Consider the following 24937-nt stretch of genomic DNA (forward strand, 5'->3'; position numbering starts at 1 on the left):
CGTTTTTTTAAATAAAGCAGCTAGTTATGGTTACTAGTTAGTTATCCAACAAAGTAACTGAGTTAGTAACTCAGTGAAAGTAACTTGTTATCCTGTAGTTACTTTTTATGATTGAAAGTGTCGAAGAATTTTCTTATTTGAATTTTAAATGTAACTAAAGTGTTATTTATGAAAAATAAGGAGTTTTTTATTCATGAAATAATAACTAAAAGCTCTAGATATCTGAAAACATTTAAAACTTATCTGCACAATTTTGATGTGTGTGGTTTTAAAAGTGAGTTGAAATATGGTTATGTAGATGTGATGATGCTTCTTCTTTATAACAAAAAAAATGTTTTATAACTTTATATTGTTGCACATTGACCGCCTTCAATTTGCTACAAAATAGGTTTGATGCTAAAAGAAACAATACTTGAATTTATCAAAAATAAAATCTAAACTACTATTTAATTAAACAGGGTTACACTATCCCAGAAAATAAAAATAAAAATTTCAGGACCGCTTTATTTTTGCATAAAAAAATGAAAAACATGCAGAGAAAATCATTATAGCCCTGAGAAAGTAGAGAACATGTGTTGATTAAAGCAGGGTTTCTTAACCCTGGTCCTTAGGGCCCAGTGTCCTACTTGTTTTAGGCGTTTCTCTGCCTCCACACACCTGACCTGAATGAAAAGGTAATTAACAGGCTTTTGCAGCATTTGAGGACTGGGCAGGAAACTCAGTAATTCGGACCAGGTGTTCTTGAGTAGAGGCACATCTAAACCATGAAGGACAGTGGGCTCTGAGGATCAGGATTCAGAAACCCTGGACTAAATGCAGCAGCTGTCAGTCATTGTTCAGATGATGCAAGGAGCTTCTTTAAAGCTACAGTGTGTAATAATTACAGGGATATACAGTCAGAAATGTAATATATTATACATAACTATGTTATTTATCATCATCTACGAGCTCAGCCTCTTAACCTTAATATTTGTGTTGCCTTAGAATTCGTTATTTATAATTACATAGGAGCGGGTCTCGGCAGACATCTTTGCGCTACGGCAGCGCAGAGCCAACAAACTAGCGATTGCGAGATCGCCAAAACGTCACAAGGATGTAGAAAAAATAACGGGTATATTTATTATCTTAAGTCTACATGAAATCTATACCCTACACAGACTAATAAAATACTATCTGTAAAATTATCTATGTAAACAAACCTCATCACTTGAGAAGGTAGGTGATGCGGATGTCGTGGAAGACATTTTGTCCCGTAACGCTCGCCGTACTGTTGGGGGGGAGAAGCGGTGGGGGGGAGATGTTCATGTTGCTGCAGTCTGCAGTCTGACCGCTAGATGTCGCTAAAAGTTACACACTGTATCTTTAAATCACAGCTTCTAACCTACATTTGTAGTATTTGTTGCTGCACATAATGAGAAAATCACAGAAAAAAAAATAAAATAAAAAAAATCTGTGGCACCATCGTCTGTATGAGCGATGCAAAAAGCAACTTGTAAACAGAGTGTGCACGAGGATAAATGCGCTGGTGCACCCTCTCGCACACCTGAAATAGGCATTCTCTCACAGGAAGAGGAAGTGAGGCAAAAATATAAAGTTTTAAAAACCTAAACATATATTTTAAAGACTGAACTAATGTTTAGTTGCATAGACGGTGATTCTGAAAGCCGCTTCATATCAGCTCTGAGTCGTCTGTTTGCTTTGAAACTGCAGTTTTTCTCATTTGCTGGTGTGCTTGTTTAGATTGTAATCTAAGTTATAACCAGTGAAAATTAAAGCAATGAAAATGTGCTTGTTATCTTGTTTTTGTCAGATCGCCCTCCTTAAGCTCCTCCTGGCAGCGGCTCCCACCTCCAAAGCCAAAACTGACTCCATCAACATCCTGGCTGACGTGCTGCCCGAGGAGATGCCGTAAGAGAAGACTTTTCTATCTGCAGATGTTATACATTTTCCTCCTAGCTTATTTTTCGATTTTTTTTTTCTAATTTTTGTTCATTTTAACACCATAAATAAAAAAACACTACAAGCGAAGGAAGAAAGAATACGAGAATTAAACATATAATGGAAAAAATGAAGAGCTTAAGGTAGGGAATAAGAACACCACAAAGAAGGAGGAAACAATGAGGAAACTAGAAAAAGATACAAAATCTAAGGAAACGAGGAAGGAAAGGACATTAAATAAAAGACAGGAAGAAGAGGCAAGAAAGTAAAACATTTAGGCCATGATCTAGACCAGTGATTCCCAACTGGTGGTACTTGGGATGCAAGGGCATTGCAAGGCTTACATGAAAATATTAACATTTTCACACTGAGCTATCAGAGCTCATCAAAGCAGCTCAGGTGTTTTGTGTTTTGATGAAAACAAATACAACTAATTAAATCAGTCTGACTATAATTTTCGTTCCAAATTCATCAAGTTTAAATGTGATTTACTCAGAGGAACTCCAGTTTTATAGATACAGGTTTATAACATGACTTTACTAACTTCCACGCAACATATCTATATTGGTTTTCTTTATTTTGAGATGGAAAGCATACAATGCCTAAGAATGAAAGGCTCAAAGTAAAAGATTAAGTAAAATAGTCTTTCATAATCAGTTTTTGTACGTTCCACTTTTGGACAATCATCAATACTTTGGAGTGAGAAGGGGACTCATGGTGAGACAAAATGCACAAAGGGGTACAGAAGAAAAAAAGATGGGAAACACTGAGTTAGAGGATAAATATTGGGGAGTAACGGCCTAGTGGATAGAGGTTGGAATCCTGAGGTTCTGATTTATGAGCCCCACTCCCACAGACTGCCACTCTGGGTCTCTGAGCAAAGACCCTTAACCCCACACTGCTCCCTGGGCGCCGCACGATGGCAGCCCACTGCTCCCCAAGAGGATGGGTTAAATGTAGAGGTAATTTTCTCCAATGTGAGATCAATAAAATTCAACTACTGTTATTATTTTCTAATAAATACAAACATTTCTCCATAATTTTATTTCCTGCCTCTATACTAAACCTGGAAACATTCAGTTTTGCTACTGGTTTGGATGAGTAGAAACCTCGTTAATCAGTGATTGCAGCTATTAAAACATGAGTCATTAAGTTTGACTGACTTTATCAGGTGTCTTTTATTTCATGTAATATTTCAGTTTTTTCTTCACTCTCTGTCTAATTGTCCAGACAAAAAAAGTTGTAGCTGTCTTAAAACCTTTGGGGTTTTTTCTTGTTTGCGTCTTTGGTCTAAGGAGAAATATCTTTATTATGTATGTCTCTGTCAGGAAGTTTGCAGTAAGAAGAATAATTTTCACTCTTTAAAAATAGTCAAAACCTAAAAACGAACAAACGCATCTGATATTTCCTTATATTTGAAAGCATAGCTGCTTGATTATGAAGAAACTCCTCAGGCTTTAGATTAGTCTCATGGATATTCAGTGTGTGACTGGTGTGTGACTATCCTGCAGCATCACAGTCCTACAGAGCATGAAGCTGGGGATTGACGTGAACCGTCACAAGGAAATAATCGTCAAGGCCATCTCCGCGCTGCTGCTGCTCCTCCTCAAGCATTTCAAACTGAATCATATCTACCAGGTACCGCACTCCTGCATCCTCACTGCTTTCCACTCAAGAGGGGAGGCACCCCTCCTAGATACCTTCTGTTGCTATGAGGGAGCATTGGTTCATGCTGCTTCAGTTGGCTGCTGTTTAGAGTTAAGATGTTGGCTCCCTCTGCTGCCACCAAGTGGAATTTCATGCTCTGCTTTAACAACTATCTGTATTTTCTTTAAACTGCAGTTCGAAATAGTCTCTCAGCATTTGGTGTTTGCCAACTGCATCCCGCTGATCCTCAAGTTCTTCAACCAGAACATCATGTCCTATATCAGTGCCAAAAACAGGTGGGAACTGCTTGTTATCCTAGTTAAAGATATGTTATTTCAAAAGTCCTCCATTTTATACATGCAATGTGTTGCAGTATATGCGTGTTGGACTTCCCCCACTGTGTGGTCCATGAGATGCCTGAGCTCACTGCTGAGAGCCTGGTGAGTGACGGCACTGTGAGGCGAGAGCTAGACGAAGGTCGGTCAGGATCTCTGCGCCGCTCTGACGCGACGCGGCTGCGTTTTTGTTCTTTTACAGGAAGCAGGAGACAACAACCAGTTCTGCTGGAGGAACCTTTTCTCCTGCATCAACCTGCTGAGGATCCTCAACAAGCTGACCAAGTGGAAACACTCCAGGACCATGGTGCGGGTTTATGAAAACCCTGGATCTGACTTTAGTTGCACCAGCATTTGTTTGCCTGTTTAGACGGATGGATGGATGGATAGATGGATGGATAGATGGATAGATGGATAGATGGATAGATAGATAGATAGATAGATAGATAGATAGATAGATAGATAGATAGATAGATAGATAGATAGATAGATAGATAGATAGATTTAGAATGTACTAAACTCTATTTTTTTTTTTACAATATCTTCCTCCTTTTCAGATGTTGGTTGTTTTTAAGTCAGCCCCCATCTTAAAACGAGCTCTGAAGGTCAAGCAGGCCATGATGCAGCTCTACGTTCTCAAGCTGCTGAAGATTCAGACTAAGTACCTGGGCCGCCAGTGGAGGAAGAGCAACATGAAGACCATGTCAGCTATCTATCAGAAAGTCCGCCACCGGCTCAATGACGACTGGGCCTACGGAAATGGTGAAAAAAAAATCTGCTTTAGTTTTTCCTTTTGAGGAACTTAGTTTGACCTGTAGTGTAATCAGATTACTAAAACACGTTTATTTAAATAATCAATCTAAATTTTCAATCTCTTTTTTGTGAAAGTCACTTTAATATTCTGGATTCTAGTGTTTGCCCTTGTGGAATTATAAAAGAATATTTCTGCATTGCATTTGCATCAAGAATACAACTTTGTTTTGGAAATAACATTGAGCTAAAAAAAGGCAGCAGTAATTAAATATGACAGTTAAAATTTTGTTGCATATTGCAAAGATACTTATACAAAACATATACGGTACAAAAACATAAACCGTCAAAACATGAGACTAGACTGACTTCTGACTTCAGAGAACTAACAGAAAAAATGCCAAAGAATAAAAAAAGACGTTTAGTTAAACATGCAACACATCTATTCTATACAGAAACTGTAATAAATGCATTTTTTGACAATGTTTTTGGCTATAGTATTCCTGTGGGCTTTCAAACATAATCCTGCAGCAGCCTCTGGCACACGGTCTGAATGGCGTTACCATAGCAACACAGATGAGGGACTTTTCAGGGTCACGGTTCTTCATGGAAGAATAAGTGATTTGTCACTATAAGAGAGGCAGATTGATGGAAAGAGGAAAAAATGGATGGATGTAGGCACATGCAGGCACATATTTCACATTTAAAATGTGAATAAATGCTTATTCAATGGTTTTCATCTGCTTTTTATCCTAGACATTGATGCCCGGCCCTGGGACTTCCAAGCAGAGGAGTGCGCCCTTCGGGAAAGCATCGAGAAGTTCAACAGCCGGCGTTATGATAAGAACAGAAATGGAGACTTTGTGCCGGTGGACAACTGCCTGCAGAGCGTGCTGGGCCAGCGCGTGGAGCTGCCGGACGACTTCCACTACAGCTACGAGATGTGGCTGGAAAGAGAGGTGTTCTCGCAGCCCATTCAGTGGGAGGGTCTCCTTCAGAACCCGTAATGGGGGGACGCAGACGGATTCAGGGTCTGGTTTTGGTTACAGAAATGATCTAACTTTTGCTGATGAAACAGGGAACAGTTTTAAGTCTCACCCCAGGCTATGCAGTAAAAGGAAAAACAAGGTTAGGATTGGGTCGATTTAATGCCGCACACGTAAATGTTTCACTAACATGTGCCTAAGACTACTGTGACCATGTAAGCACATAAGGATGAAAGTAGCATTTGAAAAATAATTGTGATTGTTGTAGCGTGACAGCAGTCAGTCACACTGCCCCCTATAAGGCCAGTCTGTCTTCTTTCGTAGCTCGGTGCTCTTCTGATTCCTTCCTGAAGTTTTTTGTTATGCGTTTTTAACCCTGTCCTTTAAAAAACTGTTTTAACACTGTCCTTTTAATATTATTCTACAAAAAGAAGTGCACAAACTATTGGGTTTTAGATCGTAGGGAGTTACTAGAAATGTTTTTAATATGCATTTTCTTACAGAAAGTTACTACATAATTATTACATGTAATAAAATAGGGACCTTGGAGCAACAAAACAAAGAAAAACTACCAATTTTAAGTATATAAGTTTGTTCATGGATGGTGTTTATAAAAATAAAGCAAACAAAAAAATAAGGAGTTAAATGAATATCAAAAAATACAACTTGAATATTAAAGTATAACCCTTTAAAAGGAGATCCTGCTCTTTTTACGCACTGTTTAACTTATAAACAGATTTCCTCTATCAGAGATACATATCAGCACTAAAGATCTGCAAGTGTCTCTATAAGAAATCTCACTTTGCACAGGGCGTAGTCCTATAAATATGTATGATAATATATAATGATACAGGGCAGCTTGAATATTCTAATGTCATTTTATAAATTCTTGTGCCACTTTTTTTTTTATTTTTCCGAAAATGTCGCCAAAAGCTCTAAACCGGTTTGCCAAAAAAAAAAAAACCGTCACCCCTGTAAAGTCCTTTATTTATCACTCAGGGTTTGTTTTTGTTTTTTGCATTTTTTGACCTTTTCTGGTTTTTTCTTTAGATTTATGAATTCATAAAGATTTTTAAATACAAAATTTAATTACTTGTTAATGTGTTTTGTGTCAGTGAGGATGTCAAGGTTAGCTTCAGGGTTATTTTTGGAGCATAAAAAATTTAAGAAAAACAAAACAATGAGAGGTGATAAGCCTGAAACTAAATAATTATTAATTTTGTATGTGGTACCTGCGAAATACACCAAATAAACTAAGCTAGGTAAGTGCTAAAGTTAAAGCTGTAATAAAAAATGTGACTATTTTTTGTTTCATCTGATGCCTGGCCTGGAATTAATTTATTTAAAAAATTATTTAAAAACGTTTTTGCTGTTAGGATTTGTCTCTTCAGCTTCTTTAAATCTATAAAAACACCTGAACAAGTTTAATTTATTGAAATTTCTCCTTTTGAATCGAATGCAGTAATTTTTAGAGGATTTATATTTCCAAGCTTCTGCTGAACAAACTACATTTCTCAAATCTTAGAGACTTAGCACAAAATATAACTGCTCACTGATACTGGGATTTGATTGTAACAAGAATTGTTGACCTTTTTTGTATTTTCTCTCCTTCACGTTGCAAGTTTCCCAAGCATCCAGTATCATTTTTTAGCACACAGACAAGCACAAGGGGTCATTTTTGATGTAATTGGCATTTGAAGTTTGCGTCCACTCTGCATCTACATGTGCATCTTTGTATTCAGGAGAAAGCTCATTTTGAAGCTCGGCTGTTCGCCTCTATGTAAAAAAATTGTGCATGACCGCCGTTCTTTTCTGCAACAGTTTTCAGACGCTAAAGTTAAAAGATAATATGTGATCAATATCTTACCTGCAGTTGAAAACATACTAGGGGCATACATTTAATATGAATTTTAAATGTTATGAATGCATGGGCTGAAGCTTAACCCTTTTTAAATAAAGACTAAAAACAATGCAGACTTTTTTACATCTTGTTTAAAATAAAAAAGCAATGTAATTGTTTTTATGAGAACCATTTTCTGTTTGAGAGTCTTTTACACAAAAACCAATATATTTTTTTTTAGGATTAAATTTAGCAACTCTGCAGCACCAATAATCTTCCTGTGTGAAATGTGCATGCAGAAACAAACCCTAAAAATGTATAAAAAGGCATTAACCTAAACTGCTGTTTATTTTCATAAATAATTGAAATAATCTAACCAGAAACGCTTTCATGTTATTTTCCCATCATGATTAGCATAAGATAACTGGTGTCACCACCCCCTAAATCCATATTCTAGCGTAGGTATCAATGACCGTTGTGCATATAAAAGTCCCAACGTAAATGTGAGGAAGAATAAAAAGCGTTTTTAAGATTGGAGATGTTTTCATGTGAGAGAAATCTGCTTTAAATCGTTCCTTCTCTGGTAAGCTATCATCTTTAATGTCAAGCTTTTTTTTTTTTTATTAATAAAGACATAGATAAGATTGAAACTGCTGGTAAGATGTTAACAGTTTATTATCTTTCAAGATACCTTTGAAATGTTTCTAGCATTATTGCATTGTTTGATATTTTTCCTGTTACTCCACTATGTTCTTCTAAAAGAAAATATGTAGTTTAAAGATAGTTTATATATACCGTATATATTCTCAGGTTTATTGAGATAATATATAGCAAAACATTTAACATCTTCCTCGCTGTTATCTAGCTCACTTTGCATCGAGTAGTATAAATAATCACTCTCGAAGTCCAATTCTAAAAAAGACGACCTTGAGGACTTCAGCACTGAAGGGTGTGCACGATTGTGAAGTTGTTTTTGTCCGCTAAGTTAAAAGATTTTGTTTTTGTATGTTGTGCCAAATTGGAGTGCCATTTCCTATTTGATTATGTTGATGGGGTTTGCATTGACTTATGGGAGCCCATTTCCGCCACATGTAAAAAAAAATCCAAATAGAAAATCATAATTTTGAGTTTTAAAGTCATAATTATGAGTTAAAAAGTCATAAATATGAAATATGAGATAAAATATTGAAACTTCGAATATCTCATAATTATGACTTTGAAACTCATAATTATGACTTTCTATTTGGCTTTTTTTTTTATTTTAATGTGGCGGAAATGGGCTTCCATAGATTTACTACTGGAGGTTTGCAATACAACTGTTTTTATTTTTTTTATCCTTTTTATCTGTACAATTGATTTTTAAAAAATTTCTGTTTCTTGTATCTGGTACAGTATTTTACAGGATGTGTGTATAACTCTATGGATGTTACACTATATATATATATACATATATGTGTGTATAATTTTTTTTATTACTTACTCTTCCATATCTGTATAATCTAGATAGGGGTATGTGCAATTACAGATCCACAGAGGCATTATACAACAGAGGGAGAAATTACAATATCAGAGTTACCTAATAAACAGTGTCTAAAAGCTTGATTTGCTTGTTTTTTTATTTGTTATGTATTTTTAGGATAGTTTCTATATAAAACCATGTGCACACAATCTGAAGGTCATATAATTTCTCTCAGTCTGTGTCGGGAAGAATAAGAAGGAATACAGTATTAACCTCATGACACTTTTCACTATTATTCCTGGTGTAAGATTTTGAAGTAGCGTCACAGCTAGCGTACCAACAGAGCCAAACTGGAGCACATGTGATAATGCAATGTGTTTAATGAAGCTTACACAGACAGACACTTTCTGTGCTAAGGCATAGAAAGTGACTCTAAGCTACAGAACTATCATGCTAATTTCAGACATTTGCCCTGCTTAACTGTAGATGTTCTGCGTTAATTAACTTATGCAATGAAATTAGAACAGATTAGTCTGAAAAATTATTAGAAAACAGAAACATGCAGTTCAGCTTTTTGACAGCTTAGAGCTCCAAATTGGTGGTTCTGCTTTGTTTTGTTTTGGTATTTGTTTGCCTCTTGGCACAAGTTCTAAAAGTACATCCAGAGGAGCCAGATTTAGAAATGGGCTGCAGGAGAGGAGCTTGTTTTGGTTCCCTAACCACACAAGTTTATTCATAATAAGGTGCAACATCCAAAGTTTTTAGGCTTTCCACACATTTCCAAAAAATTTATATTCACCCTTTTCTGAAAAACTTGTGATAAACATGACATAATTTCTAGAAATATCTTGACCCAAAATAAAATGTAATCTCAAAACTATTTTTTTTTTTTATGAGTTTGATTTTAGTGTAATGATCTCAGGTCCATCCATATAGACGTTATGCAGCAGTTTGAGGGCAAGCGCCACTTCACCGTGGAAGTCTCCGGTCCAACTCAGTCCTTGTGCATCAGTGAAGGTCCCCTCTCCCTCCAGCCTGTATAACACAAGTTCAGATCCTCAAAACTTGACTTTCTTGCACCTAAAATGCTTTAGGGAAATCTAGAAACTACCTGTCATTGCAAAAGCAGCCTTTATAAACCGAGCCATCTGGGAAGATGTATTTTCCCAAGCCGTGATACATGTTGTCTTTGAACTCTCCTTCATACTGAGCCCCAGAGGGAAATTGCAGGGTCCCTCTGCCTTGCATCTGGAGAGAGGAAAGACATGCAGCCTTTAGGAGTGGACATTAAAAGGAAAGAGATGGGTAACATACTTTGTCCTCTTGCCAGTCTCCCGTGTATATGATGCCACTGGCAGAAGTGTGTTTTCCAACGCCATCCCTTACAAGCGCTCCAGAAGCAGACCTGCTGCACTGGCCCTCTGTGAGTTAAACAAACATGTTAGGTAAAATCCCTATTCATGATTACTTTAAGCTTTTTTTAGGGGGGGGAATGTTTCCTGTAGTATTTTTTATTTTTTTTAATCATCATTTGAATGCTTTTTTGGATTTACTCTGGTTATCTTTGATCAAAGAGATTCAAGTGTGGTTGAAGCAGAAATACAAGAAATTTGCAGACTTTTGCATAGGCTTAATGACACTAATAAAGGATCCCCTAATAGTGAGTGACCTCCATGAGACAAACTTATACAGGAAATGATTCAAGCTCAACCAAATCCCATCTGAGGTCTGTTTTTTCCTACACACTTTCAATCCATATGGCCCCCACATATAACTGTTTAGAGTTTAAATCCCTTCTTACCATATTTGTCCCCATTTGAGAGAATAATGGAAACATCAATCCCATCTCCTGCAGACAAACAAATCTTAATGCCTCTGTGATTCACTTAGGTGAATCAGTGTAGTTATGTATGTATTTACCATCAGTTTTCAAAGGATTTCCCTCTTTGGTGTCTGGAAGGTAAGATTATCAGATAGAAGACAGAATCATATATATAAATTTGTTTCTTTGGGTTTTTTTTTCTATGACATGTTCATGTTTAAACCTGACCTGTCATCCTGTAATAGCTTCCCTTTGTTGGCAGATGGTTTTAGGACGCTGTTTCACCCTTGCAATAAACAAAAGAAAAATTGATAAGGAGAATAAATGAACCGTTAAAGATAAATTTTTGCTGCGCTTCAAAAAAAAAAAAAAAAAAGTATAGTTTAGCCCCAAAATGTAAAAAAAAGTTTACACAAACAACGAGTTCAGGCAGCTAAACGCCTGTAGGTGTTACCATGGTAACAGTGAGGCGCTAACGCGACCCCATACCAGGTTGAGAAAGGGGCGGGGTCCGCACTGGACTGAATCAAGGAAATATGGCTTAGATTACCTGAACAACTACGTTTTAAAACCTAATAGTTTCATCTAGGACAAATCCTGCCGTAATGAAAAAAATAAAAAATAAAAAAAGACTAAATTACTTGTTAAAAGAAATCCCCTGGTTAAAAAATTGCTTGAACTAGTGAACCATTAAATTCAGCAAAGTAAATGAAAATAATATATTTATTTGAAAAATGAAAATAAGATATAGATTTAAAAAAATTCATCATGCATATGCATTTCTGTTTTATCTTTAATTGTAATATTTTATCTATATTTACCGGAGCTCTATGCTTTTTCTCTATTTTTTTTTAAACATTTATGATTGATATTAAAATGTATTTATTTAAACTATTTAACTGAATAATATAGTATATATTTTATTGTTATTATTTATGTCCGCATATTTGCTGTAATTTTAACAAATTGTGGAGATAATCCTTTAATATTTGTGCGGACCTGCGCACATTTTCACTAGCCAATCACAACATGTACGAGGCGGCACTAAAGAGATATCCTATGACGTAATGACGTACACCACGCTATTTCCACTGTCTGCATTCAAGACCCCGCCCCCTCAACGAGGAAAATTAATAATTTATAGGATTTTTTTTCGTATTAATAGATAAAAGTGCTATGCTTGTCTAGTGGTAAATAATAATAATTTATTGTATTTTAAAACTCTTCTTACGCAACAAAAGAACCGGAAAAGCAAAGCGTGAACTCGGAACTTGGTCCAATGGAAAAGCTGGGTGAGCTTGGTGAGTAAGTAGCAGCTTTTAAGGTGTTCATTTATCAAAAGTTATTATTTATAAAAATGTTTATATTCAGTTTTATCGTTAATGATATATATCGGAGGTTATTTGTTATCTTAACTGTGAAATGGGAGAATTCTGTGGGAGAAACCTGTAACAACTAGGTACAGTAGAAGTTAGAAGTGAGCTTGCTAGCTTTAGCTTGTTAGCTAACAAAGATGGTGGAGTTCCCTGGTCAGTTGCTACCTTTATTTCATGCTCTTTAACAAATCGTTTTGTTCCTGAGTAGAAGAAAAAACTATTGCGTATCACTTAATGTATCTTTATGGCTACATATTTAGAGGAACTAAGGGCCCTGTGATATAATGATCTACTGCCACTTCTGATTTACTTCGGTTTTATTTTTTCTGATAACTTCTACACTATTTTTCTGTTACTTGTTAAGAGGATCTTTGATATATATAGAATATGGTGACATATAGTTGTATAATAACATCCCATCGCCATTTTAAAAACGCTTGTTATTGTTCTTAAGAAAATACAAAACAAAATTAGCTTCTCTACTAGGTGACAAAGTGCTAAATCAAAAAGAAAGTCAAAAGAGAAGCTCGTCTCCATAACACTATTTATTTTTCTTTCTTTTAATTTTGAAACAGGCTTTAGGTCAATTTTAAGTTCTAAAGGGAATGTTTTATAGACTAAATCTTAAATGACATCCTTACTATTTGAAATTGGGGCATATTGAAACATCAAGTTATTAGAAAGCATCAACATGGTCTTGATTTAAAGCCAATAGGGATTGATTTATTTTATAAAAGCAAAATATATGTATAACATAAACATCTAATACTTTTTTTTGTTAATTAATAGTGAGGAAACATTGGAAAACAAGATTGTTGATATCCACAAAGGCTCTAAGTGGGGTAAAACTTTTCATCTTTAACTGTGTGTTTTAGTTAGTCTTATTATAGATTTTTAAGGATCACCATTCCTCTCCAAAATGCTGCACACTTTCAGGAAGAAGCATACAATAATACAGCTAAAAAAGTTAATACTATAAATATATATATTTTATATATATATATATATATATATATATATATATATATATATATATATATATATATATATATATATATATATATATATATAAAAAATTAGGGCTGTGTAAAAAAAATTGATTTAATCGGTTCCTTTACATTTTTGCAAAATCAATGTCTAGGGAATGAGATCGATTCCTTTTGTAGTCACCCGTGTGACGTTCACATTCAAATAAGCAGGAAAGATGCGCTCAAGATTACTTCAAGTCAGACAGCTGCAAATATACCCAACAGGTTTACTGAAGACATTAACAAATGGGGGATGACCAGAAAACACCCTGTAGTTGTTACAGACAACACTGAAAATATGGTTTGTGCATTGAAGATAATGCAGCTCATGCATGTCTGCTGTGTCACGTCTGCTTGCTCGAGTGAGCCTACACTTTTTCACTTTTCACAAACAAGTTTGCACTTTTGGGACAGTTTTGTTCACATCTCATGTTTAAACTGTCTGATTTACAAGTTTGCAATTTGTGTTTAATGTGACAGGAAAAAACTAAATACATGAGTATTTTGAAACACAGTTGAACCACTTTTATAATTGTAAAAACAGATCGAATCGAAATGAATCGATTTAGACCTGTATGAATCAAAATCGAATCGATTCAGGAGTTTGGCGAAAATACCCACCCCTATATATAATAGCCTTGAAATTTATATTTTTCCTGATATTTCTGCAGTCTGCTGTAATGACAATTACAAATCATATGTCATTTTTTTTAATATATAATAATAATAATAATTATAATAATTTAACTTTATTGATCTTACACTGGAGAAATTTACCTCTGCAATTAACCCATCCCCTTGGGGAGTTAAGGGCCTTGCTCAGGAACCCAGATCGTAGACTGTGGGGATCCAACTGGGTTCTTGCAACCTTCTCAGAGCACAAGCGCACTGCTCTAACCACTAGCCCAACACAAAATATTTTTGTCTTTCTGTAAACAATGTAGAACTGATTGGATTTTAGCCATTTAAAAAAACATATTAAAAAAAATTATCATGGAATGAAATGTTTGATGATTAAATCTTTTTTTTTTTAAATGTATATATAAGTGTGGATAATCTGCTGTACATCGTGAGGTGATGGTACTGTGGAGTTAAAAGCTCGCTGTGGAGAATTCACAACTGGGAGAAGGAAAACCTGTTTGAAACGTCTCTTTCAAAACAGACCCAGAAAAAACAAAGGATGTGACAAAATGTTAAGTGGCCCATATCTGACTTTCTTACAATTTGTAGTATTTCTAACATGCCCCCATGATGCTCACTTTTAGCTCTTTGGCTAATAATACGCCTCAGCAGCCGCATTGCCTCCGGACCGAACGGCCCTGCTGGGATTGTTACTCTGCAGTTTGATTGCATAATTGCAGCCAACAGCGCTGTGTGTCCGCCACCATCTCATTGCTTTGCACTTGAATTGAAATCCCCCCTCAGCTATTAGCGACTCTCTGCTCCGACGTGCCTTTACAGTAGCTGTCTCGCTCTGCCCGGCTCTGTGTCCGTCAGCTTTCTCGTCTCCCGTTTTGAGGATTATAGCCTACTTTTCTGCTCTTGAAGCTGAGAATACACACATCTGATCTGCTCTTCTTTTTCTGTCTCTGTTCACAGATGGTTCACAGCCATGAAGGAGCACTGACTGAAGGTTTGTTTAAAGTTTAAGGGAGTTTATTTTTAGCATTTTGCTGGTAGTAAAGCTCAGGAATAGAGTGTGACTGGACTGCTTGTGTTTTCTGACCAGAAAGATGAATGCAAGGAGAAGAGGAGGGAAGCCAAACAGAGGAGGAGGAAGGTTTAACAAGCCAAGAGGAGGTGGAGGAGGCGGTGGAGGTGGAAGTCGGAAGGGAGGAGGAGCTGCTCGCTGGGACGATGATGATGATGATTTCAGCCTTGATTTTGGACCGTCTCGTTCCAGCAGGTAATAAGGCACAACTGAGAAATCTATACTGCTTTCATACTTAATTTAGTTTTTTCTTTTATTTAAACCTACCTCTTTCCCCTCAGAGCTCCAAAAGGACGCGGCGGTGGCGGTGGCAGCCGTGCCAGGGGGAGAGACGAAGGACGAGGAAGGGGATTAAGAAGTGATAGAAAGCCTCTCCCCAGGTCCTTGGTGAATACCAGGATCCCTCCAAAACCAGGCAATGGCAATAGGCCAGAGACCAGCAGCATGCCCTTACAGAGGATCCATATGACCAGTGACAACCAAGAAAAGCTGAAGGAGTTACTGCGGGAACTACAGACGCAGGATTTTGATGAGCCTTACGAGTGAGCAAACCCTTCTAAACGTGCATTTTTAATCAATTAGAAAAAGGGTAATGAAAATCATTTTTTTGGCTCTTTTTTTCTTCAGTGATACTGGCTCCGATTATTCAGATAAGGAGGATGAGGAATTTGATGAACTGGACCACCGTGATGAAGGCCAGTTTTGGGTCACCAATGATGAGCCTGTGGAGCGAGCAGAGAGCCCTGCTTATGACCCAGAGGAGGAGGAACGCCCCACACCTGAACCCATCATTTCTTTATTTGCCATCGGAAAACTCTGCAGGTAATCACATGATGGCTCTCATGATCTTTAAAGCTCAATTAAGGCCAAAAACCACTACTGCTCCTGTATCTGGGTTTCAATGCATGTTATTTAATGCATAATTATCTAAAGCTGCATATTTCATTAGTCACTTTCTACCTTGCATGTTTCTTCTTTGTTTCCTTCGCTGCTTCCGTTTCTTCCTGCTGTCCTGTTTACCTTGTGCCTTTCCATCTTTCTTTCAAAATTAAACTATATTTTGTTAAATTTGTGCTTCCATTTGAGCAAAGAACTGAGTTACTGTAGTCTCTCAATGAATTTGAAAAAGAGTCTGCAAGGTGTTGCTCTTTGGACCTTTTACTTTAATTGACTTTAATTAAAAACAATGTTTTAAAATAAAGATATAAAAATTCCAATATTTATTGGATATTCACACTAAATTTCCACTACAATTTGACACTAAAAGATGCTTATATTTATATAAATTTATTATTCTTGAGACCAGGATTGAAATGTTATTTTTATTTCAAACACAATTTCCATAAATATCAATATCCCAGCTGTATTTATCCTCTTTTTTTTAAAGCTATCAATGCTTTTATTTTAAATCCTTTCACATAAAATGGCAGTCAAGCAGATATTTATCAAATATATGGTCTTATTTTTAGAAGTTATGTAACATTTGTGGCTCAGAACATGTTTTATTTTGCAGGACTGATAAATAAAATGGCTTCTCTGATGCAAACTCCTGGTCTAAGCTTCACTGAAGAACATTGTTGTAATTTATTTTCAGTAATGTTTTTGTTTTCCCGCTATAAAGATATGGCTTTGACAGACAGAGAGCCAAACAGGCTCTGGAGTCCGGTGGAGGAGAATTTGGGGCGACCTTGGAGCAGCTCCTCCTTCAAGTCTTCAGTGAACGCTATGGACAGAAAGCAGTTTTCCCTGATGACCTCCAGGGGGTGCCGATAGATGAATGCCTGAGCCAGAGGCAGGAGGAAGCCCTGGCGCTTGCTGCTATTTACGGAGAGCGCTTCACGGAGCGAATCGCCAACTCTGTGTGGACGGTTTCTTTGGATGTGCCGTTCCTCTTAGAGAAACCAGCTAAAAACGCCAGAGCAGCTGTGAGCAAAAAGAGCCGTGAGGTCTGCAAATTCTACCTAAAAGACAGCGGCTGCCGCTTCGGCGACAAATGTCGGTTCAGGCACGAACTCCCAGAAAAGGAAAAGTCTGTGACTGGTTCCTCGGACCTGAATGGCCCAAGCATGCCTGGCATCAGCAGCTATTCCCCTCCAGAATATGAACTGGAGGTCCGCTTCCCTAAAGGAAGCCGTTATCCTCATCAGGCTCCGATAGTGGCTTTCAGCACCAATGATGAGTCCGTTGGAGCTGCAGGGAGACTCTGTGTCACCGAGAGGTTGTTCGAAGAGGCGCTGTCTGCGGCGAAAAGCGGCGAGCCTGTCGTTTACACCCTGATCACCTTATGCGAGGATGAGCTCAGCATGAAGGAGCTTCTAGCTCTCAGCCATCACAAATACAGCACGCCTCCCCCCATGTTGGTACCACAACCGACCTCTCTGTCCATCGCAAAGAGTAAGAGTGTGAGGAGCGGCGCCTCAGAGGAGAGCAGGAGTAGCAGCGCAAACAGCAGGAGGGCCGCCCCACCTGCTACCCAGAAAACATCAGATGGTGAGTCATCAAGAAGCCCAGATATCTGACTTTTTTTCACCTCTATATAATGACGCTTCCTGTTTTTCTTTTAGTGAAAGAGAACGGAGAGGCAGAGGAGCCTGAAGAGGAGGTGGAGGTTGCAGCTGTCCCAGTCGAGACGGAGAGCTACGTCAACCTGAGGAAGAAGATGGAGAGCAAGCACAGTCAGAGGGTGGAGAACCTTCTGCCGGAAAATGCCAAGCTGTGTCGGGAATTCCAGAGAAAACAGGTTGATCTACTGGGGAAAAAAAATCTTCCTAACATTATATGTAAATTTGGATCCTGAAGTCTTATTTTTTATTTTTTTTTTATCTCTAATTCAGTCTTCTAGGCGCTTTAAATCCATGCTGGAGCAGCGGAGGAGCCTTCCAGCTTGGCAAGAAAAAGAGCAAATCCTTGATGAGCTGAACAGGTGTCAGGTTCTGGTGGTCAGTGGAATGACGGGGTAGGTGATCCAATAAAAGCTCAGTTAGTCTCTTCTTTTTCTGTTCTTTAAACCTTTTATCCCCTGCAGGTGTGGTAAAACCACTCAGATTCCTCAGTTCATCCTGGACGCCTCTCTGTGCGGCCCCGCCCCAGACGTGGCCAACATCATCTGCACCCAGCCTCGCCGTATTTCTGCCATCTCCGTGGCTCAGAGAGTCGCACAGGAGCGCGCCGAGTCTCTGGGGAATTCTGTGGGCTACCAGATCCGCCTGGAGAGCGTCAGGGTATGCACACGTGCCGGCTGATATCTCTCGTAAAAAAACTGCTTCCTGACTCCCCGACATTTTTTACCAGACGTCGGCCACCAGGCTGCTGTACTGCACCACAGGCGTGCTGCTCAGAAGACTGGAGGGCGACGCCGACCTCAGGGGCGTCTCGCATGTTATCGTGGACGAGGTGCACGAAAGAACGGAAGAAAGGTCAGCTATTCAGACGCCTCTATATGCAAAAACTGTAACGTTTTTTAATCTTCATCTGTTTGTTTTCACATGCAGTGACTTCCTACTGTTGGTGCTAAAGGATCTAATTACAAAGAGGCAAGACCTGAAGATTATTTTAATGAGCGCCACCCTTAACGCCAACCTCTTCTCAGAGTATTTCTACAACTGTCCCACCATCCATATACCGGGTACTCACTCTGATATGCAGTAAAAAACATGGCGCCGCTTCTCATTCATCAGTTTAATCCACCTTCTTCTTCTCCAGGACGTACTTTCCCTGTTGACCAGTTTTTCCTTGAAGACGCCATCGCTAAAACTGGGTAACGACTTCCCCTTCTCTTCTAATTAAACTGAAATTCGATTCAACATTTTTGGACTTGATGAGTTTGGGAAAGAAGTCTGAGAAAATATTGAAATAAAAATGTGTGGCAATCCTTTCTGATGCGTCTCCAGCTATGTCATCGAGGACGGCAGCCCGTATTTATGCTCAGGGAAACAAAATTCGTCTTCCACGAGTGGGCGAGGAGGTAAAGGTGATCCGAGGAACATGGTGGACGATTTAGGCGATGACGTGTGGAACTTCATGTCTTTCTATAAGAAAGACTTTGTTAAAGACTCTGTTCCAGACCAGCAGCTCAACCTGCAGGAGCTCACAGTTCGATATAAAGGTGAGTTCAGAAGAAGTGAGCCTTCTGCGCTGTTAAATCACACCTCAGGTTTAATATCTGCTTTTGCTTATGTAGATACGAAAAGGTCTGTCCTTAAAACTATTGCTGCGATGGACCTGGACAAGATCAACACGGACTTGGTGGAGAGTCTGCTGGAGTGGATAGTGGATGGAAAACACAGCTACCCACCAGGTAAGACTTCATCACACTAAGGTTATATCCAGACACTCTGTAGAAACCAGGTATCTAAAATTCCTTATTGGTTTTATTGCAGGTGCGGTGTTGGTGTTCCTGCCGGGTCTGGCTGAGATTAAAATGCTCTATGAGCAGCTGCAGTCCAACAGGATTTTTAACAACAGGCGAACATCAAGGTTTGTGAGTTTTATACCAATTAATGGAAAAGTTAAGGTTTACAGTAACACTGCTGGTATATTTAACATCACCTCTGGTAAAGATCTGTGGAAAACATTCAAAAAGATTCACTTTTTGTGCTTTGGCTTAACTTATTATTTGATTAAAAAAAAGTCTTCCCGTAACGATTCTAGGCAGCACCAGAGCCTAGCTCTGGGCAGCACGACTTAAGTCACGTTTTTTGCACAAGTAACGCACACAGCATACAGTAAGCAAGTACGACGTGACCAGGCGTAAGTCTAGAAGAGCAAAACAAAAGCGGTCAAAGCGATCGAAAGTTTGGCTTAATTTTAAGAAAGAGAAAGATGGCAACAAGGTGCTTAACCATCATTGCAAAGTGGCAATTACATCCGCGGGAGGAAATACATCCAACATGCAGCAACACCTGCGCACACAACATGGCATACATTTGAACAAATGGTTTTTGATGCTTATGGAAATAAGCTAAAGTTACGACCAGCATGGAAGGCAACTCTGGTGGAAAGTAGCTAGTTTTATATAACTGGCTGTGCTTAATATGGTTCCTAGTAAATCATATGACATTTCTAGAAATAAACCCATTTCCTACCTCTCTTTGGGGTTATTAAGGGAATGTGCCTGTCTCGTTAATCCAGCCCTTCATTGTTAAAATTTTTAATTAGAACTACTGGTAGCTGGAATTCTTACATGATTTGTAGCTATTGCAATGGATGTAACGAAACATGCTACGAAGTTGCTCCACAGGTCATGGAGCGAGAGAAAGGTGATGCACTTTTATTTAAATCAGGGGGAGATGAGTTTATTTCCAGTAATGCTACAGTGATGCTTTTTCATTAAACGGATGCCTTCTCCATTAGATTTAGATGACTGGGATGAGACGGGTAGCCTGGCTGGCTCAGAGGCTGGCAGCTCCCGTTCACTGCCTTCTGTTTTCTTAGAGTCAGGCAGAAATAGAATCTCCCAGGCGAAGGTAGACGAATGTCACCGTGCACTTACCAAGTTCATTGTTTCACAGAACTGATAAGAGAATCGATAAAGAATCTAATCGTTTCACAAAATCAATAAGGAATCGAATTGTTTTACAGAATCGATAAGGAAATCGGAATCGTGAAAATCTTATTAATTCCCAACCCTATACTTTTCATTGTGGAAAATTTCGAGTCCACTACTCATTCATCCACTAGACGTTCAGACACTCATTAAAAATAGCGTAGCCACTATATAGGGCACTATATAGTGGTCACGCCATTTTAAATGAGTTGACAAACAGGATACAGCCTCAGTCTTTTAGAAAATCTTTATATCAAATCAAATAAAGAAAAGAGAAGCTGTCCTGTCCTGTGCTTATTTTGTATTTAAGATAATAGCTCCTGCAATAAAAAGATTAATTTTAAGGCCTTTGGAGAACTACATGATAGTCCACTCGTGAAAAAGGAAAATGAAGCTCATTAGTTTGCAGATGCAACACCTGCTGCGTTTGTCCCACCTGTCAGGTGTGTGGTGTACCCCCTCCATTCAACCTTATCCAACGAGGAGCAGCAGGCCGTCTTCAGCCGCCCTCCTGAGGGCGTCACGAAGATCATCATCTCCACCAACATCGCTGAGACCTCCGTCACCATCGACGACGTGGTTTACGTCATTGACTCTGGCAAGATGAAGGAAAAGAGGTCAGCTGTGCATTTCCCTTAGATTAATCGCACTTAATCCTCGCTAAAATGGTCTGAGACGGTTCCATGCTGTGCTGCTTGTTCTCAGGTACGACGCATCCAAAAGCATGGAGAGCCTGGAGGACTCGTGGGTGTCCAGAGCCAACGCGCTGCAGAGGAAAGGTCGAGCAGGTCGCGTGGCATCTGGGGTTTGCTTCCATCTCTTCACAAGCCACTGCTTCCACCACCAGCTGGCTGAACAGCAGCTGCCTGAGATCCAGAGAGTCCCTCTGGAGCAGCTCTGCCTCCGGTAGCGTCCTCACCCAACACCGTTTGCCTTCACTTAGAGGATTTATGATGTGAAACCACTTTTTTCTCATTTCTTTGACAGAATTAAGATCCTGGATTTGTTTGCCGAACAGCCGCTGGAGTCGGTCTTCTCTCGGCTCATCGAGCCCCCGGCTGAAGGCAGCCTGGACGCTGCCAGGCAGCGCCTCCAGGACCTGGGTGCTCTGACCGCAGATGAGAAGCTGACCCCGCTGGGCTACCACCTGGCCTGCCTGCCTGTCGACGTGCGCATAGGAAAACTGATGCTGTTTGGCGCCATTTTTCGCTGCCTTGACCCGGCGCTTACCATCGCCGCCAGTCTGGCCTTTAAATCTCCATTTGTAAGCAAACATGACACTCTAGATCTATATTTTATTTAGTACTGTCATTTTGAGTTCATTATAAGAGGTTTGGACATGTGCAATGTTTCCAGGTGTCTCCGTGGGATAAGAGAGAGGAAGCTGGCGAGAAGAAGCTTGCCTTCTCATTGGCTAACAGTGACCATCTGGCTTTGTTACAAGCATACAAGGTACCGACTTTGCTCACAATCTGATTATCTTTATTTCTGTTTACAGATTGTCTTTAAAAAGATGAATTCCATGTTCTTTAATTCTCTCAGTGACTCCTCCAATCATTTTCTATCCTGTAGAATTATTAGTCTGTTTTCCATGATTTCTCTTGCTGTCTGTAGTAGTGTGCGAAGTTTTACTTAGAAGCCGTGTGACGGATCATCTCTGTCCCTGGCAGGGTTGGTGCTGCGCTGCAAAGAACGGTAACCAGGCCGGGTTCCTCTACTGTAGGGAGAACTTCCTGTCCTGGCGCAGTTTACAGGTGGGAAAGTAGCAGCAGAGCCTCAGATCAAAGCAATCTTTACAGATAAATGTGTTGTTCATAATGTGAAATCCTTTTGTAAACCTCCAAATCTTCAACGGCGTGCCCCATTCAGGAGATCGCCAGCCTGAAGAGACAGTTTGCAGAGCTGCTGTCGGACATCGGCTTCATTAAGGAGGGATTGAGGGCCAGAGTTATTGAACGTCTTTCCTCAAAGGGAACGGATGGTGTTTTAGAGGCTACTGGACCTGAGGTGAACCATATATACTCACTGAATTTATTATTTTGTCTAAAAAGTGAACAGCACCTTTAAGGCTTGTCATATTCTCCCTCCTAGGCCAACCTTAATTCGGATAACATCCGTCTGATGTCTGCAATGCTGTGTGCAGCTCTCTATCCAAACGTCGTCCAGGTGAATCACCTTTTCAAATCTCAGCTCATAGCAGCGATTTCACAATGAAGTGACGCTTGATCCCTCTTTTGATCCAGGTACGGGCACCTCAGGGGAATTACAAGATGACCAGCAAGGGAGCAATGAAGATGCAACCGAAAGCCAACGAGCTGCGCTTCGTGACCAAGAACGACGGCTGCGTCCACGTTCACCCATCGTCTGTTAACTACACGGTGAGCTGGGGCTTCACGAAACGACTGTTTCCCATTCAGGAAAATGTAATAATATTCTTTCCTCTCTTAGGTCCGCCACTATGACAGTCCCTACCTGGTTTACCACGAGAAGGTAAAGACGAGCCGCATTTTCATCAGGGACTGCAGCATGGTGTCCGTCTACCCGCTGGTGCTGTTCGGAGGGGGTCAGGTCAACGTGGAGCTGCACAAAGGAGAGTTTGTCATCTCCCTGGATGACGGGTGGATCCGATTCGCTGCAGCTTCGCATCAGGTCCCAGATCACCTTCATACAGCTTAAACATTTTCTTTTCTCCCCTGCTTAGAACTTGGGTGTTGAATCCCGTTCAGATCCTCTCAAAAAGTTAAGATCTCTACCAACCAACCATCGTTTGTGTTTCCCAGGTGGCTGAGCTGGTGAAGGAGCTGCGCTGGGAGCTGGACCAGCTGCTGGAAGATAAAATCAGGAACCCAAGCATGGACCTATGCACCTGTCCCCGGGGTTCTCGCATCATCCGCATGATCGTCCAACTTATAACCACTCAGTAACTCTCCAGCTGGAAGCCTCACGATCCCCCTAAGGGCTTAAATGTGTGGAGCTCTGCCATGGACTATAAATAAATATATTGTCAAAGGGAAACTCTGGTATTTTACTTCACTAATTAAGACATTGGATGCATGAATTTATGTTACTGCATAAAGGGGAAAAAATGCTTTAAAAAAAAAAACACCTATGCAGATGATGAAGTCTTATTTATTTATCTTTCATGTTTTGATTCCATGCACTGTTTTCCTGCACTTGATGTCAAGTAAACTTTGTAAACAGCAGTTTTATTTTGGGTTGTGTGTAACACAACACTGTTTTCTTGGATCCATATTGGATTTTCTTCATTTTTTTTTTATGTGACTGCATGCAAATGTGTATTTGTACTGCACGACTGAGTGATCCAAGAGCTGCTGCATGGCGTTGAGATGTTTTTTTAAATCTGCTGAATGTATTTTTCTGTCATAATTACACTTTATTATGTGAATGGAAAGGTTTTGGAGTGAAGGCGGGAGACGGTGTCTGTTTCTAAAGACAACTGTTGTTTTTGCAAGCGATAAAATCCACTCAACAGTTCCTTGCAAATAAAGCTTTGAGGTTTATCTGCTTTACAAATACATCGAGCCGGCAAAAAAAAAAGGCTAAATACGAATTTCAAAAAAACATTCTGTAATTGAATGCATCACCTAAGCAAACTGTCAGAATTAAGACATTAAAGAAATGTATTTTTTTATTTTTTGTGGTTAGCTTAAATACCAGCAAATGAAACGGAAAACAAACCCTGATTCATTTCAGTAAAGTCTAAGCTGCAGGTGAGAAGCCTATTTTTTCAGTATTTGCAAACACACTCATTTCTTTTATCTATTTATCAAATTCAAAACTAAAACCCAATAGAACAGTTTTTGCTGCAACAAATCAGCAATTAGTTATTTTGCATATCGTGCATAACAGCAAAATAAACTTCGGAATGTAAACATGGATATGCAGACTCGGGTCTGTTTATTTTTTATTTTAATCTGAAAAATATATATTTTTCACTTTTTTTTTTTTTCCTCAGGCTTTACAATTCTTTTCATGTGGCAAAGTTTAGTTAGGAGAATTTCCGCATTCCACATTGAAATGTATAATATAAAAACATGTTATCCCTTTATTCACTGATATGCATCAGATTGAAAAAAAGGAAACCAACTTACCAGTAAAACCTCACAGCAAAGACTGTCAAAGCCTATTAGGGTGAACCCTGTTTTATGAATAAATTTGAGAAACCATTAAAAAAAAAGTCCTTTTTTTATCTAGGAATAATTTTTTTTTTTTGATCAGTGCTGCTCAGCTTTTATTAACAGTGCATGTTTACATAGAAATAGATTGATGCTAAACTAAAGGTTTAAAGAACAGATTTTCTCTTCATTTGCCTCATTAAAAGAGAACAAAATAGCTTTTGTATGAAACAAAGCCTATAGTTTTAGGAGTGGATACATCAGCATACCTAAAACCAATGAATGTTTTTCACCAAATTCTAATTAAACTCATCAGGTTTGTTTTCCTAAGAGAGTTGTGGATTTATTTCACATTAAATTGTCT

General features: G+C 38.9%; 3 protein-coding genes and 1 long non-coding RNA gene across 7 annotated transcripts in view; 2 read left to right on the forward strand and 2 right to left on the reverse strand.

The window, feature by feature from the left end:
* The window catches only part of strip2 (striatin interacting protein 2), a 32292-nt gene extending 25673 nt beyond the window's left edge, over positions 1 to 6619 (forward strand). For all 4 annotated transcript variants that reach the window (XM_038274550.1, XM_038274551.1, XM_038274552.1 and 1 more), the window contains 7 exons: positions 1811 to 1908; positions 3450 to 3576; positions 3781 to 3881; positions 3959 to 4025; positions 4123 to 4227; positions 4478 to 4682; positions 5427 to 6619. In XM_038274550.1, the coding sequence (XP_038130478.1) occupies positions 1811 to 1908; positions 3450 to 3576; positions 3781 to 3881; positions 3959 to 4025; positions 4123 to 4227; positions 4478 to 4682; positions 5427 to 5677 (954 nt within the window). In that variant the 3' untranslated portion in view covers positions 5678 to 6619. The remainder of the gene's footprint in view (positions 1 to 1810; positions 1909 to 3449; positions 3577 to 3780; positions 3882 to 3958; positions 4026 to 4122; positions 4228 to 4477; positions 4683 to 5426) is intronic.
* A 3202-nt stretch (positions 6620 to 9821) lies between these two features.
* morn2 (MORN repeat containing 2) lies at positions 9822 to 10373 on the reverse strand. The gene is made up of 3 exons (XM_038274513.1): positions 10270 to 10373; positions 10067 to 10203; positions 9822 to 9990 (listed from the first exon to the last, which is right to left on the reverse strand). Exons 2-3 carry the CDS (start codon positions 10201 to 10203, stop codon positions 9846 to 9848), a joined length of 282 nt encoding a protein of 93 aa, XP_038130441.1. The 5' UTR covers positions 10270 to 10373; the 3' UTR covers positions 9822 to 9845.
* A 226-nt stretch (positions 10374 to 10599) lies between these two features.
* On the reverse strand, positions 10600 to 11143 carry LOC119776234. Its single transcript, XR_005279755.1, has 3 exons — positions 11006 to 11143; positions 10876 to 10908; positions 10600 to 10804 (listed from the first exon to the last, which is right to left on the reverse strand). It is a non-coding gene; the product is annotated as an uncharacterized LOC119776234 (long non-coding RNA).
* A 766-nt stretch (positions 11144 to 11909) lies between these two features.
* On the forward strand, positions 11910 to 23971 carry dhx57 (DEAH (Asp-Glu-Ala-Asp/His) box polypeptide 57). Its single transcript, XM_038274574.1, has 25 exons — positions 11910 to 12078; positions 14781 to 14814; positions 14911 to 15087; positions 15174 to 15434; positions 15520 to 15714; positions 16514 to 17382; positions 17457 to 17632; positions 17727 to 17848; positions 17918 to 18113; positions 18184 to 18308; positions 18384 to 18517; positions 18595 to 18649; positions 18783 to 18997; positions 19073 to 19189; positions 19272 to 19368; positions 20881 to 21054; positions 21143 to 21343; positions 21425 to 21701; positions 21794 to 21889; positions 22108 to 22191; positions 22307 to 22444; positions 22529 to 22603; positions 22681 to 22815; positions 22886 to 23086; positions 23218 to 23971. Exons 3-25 carry the CDS (start codon positions 14915 to 14917, stop codon positions 23359 to 23361), a joined length of 4260 nt encoding a protein of 1419 aa, XP_038130502.1. The 5' UTR covers positions 11910 to 12078; positions 14781 to 14814; positions 14911 to 14914; the 3' UTR covers positions 23362 to 23971.
* The last annotated feature ends 966 nt before the right edge of the window (positions 23972 to 24937 follow it).

The sequence above is a fragment of the Cyprinodon tularosa genome, unplaced genomic scaffold (genome assembly GCF_016077235.1).
Source record: "Cyprinodon tularosa strain WSP-4 unplaced genomic scaffold, ASM1607723v1 ctg92, whole genome shotgun sequence".
NCBI classification, from domain to species: Eukaryota; Metazoa; Chordata; class Actinopteri; order Cyprinodontiformes; family Cyprinodontidae; genus Cyprinodon; species Cyprinodon tularosa.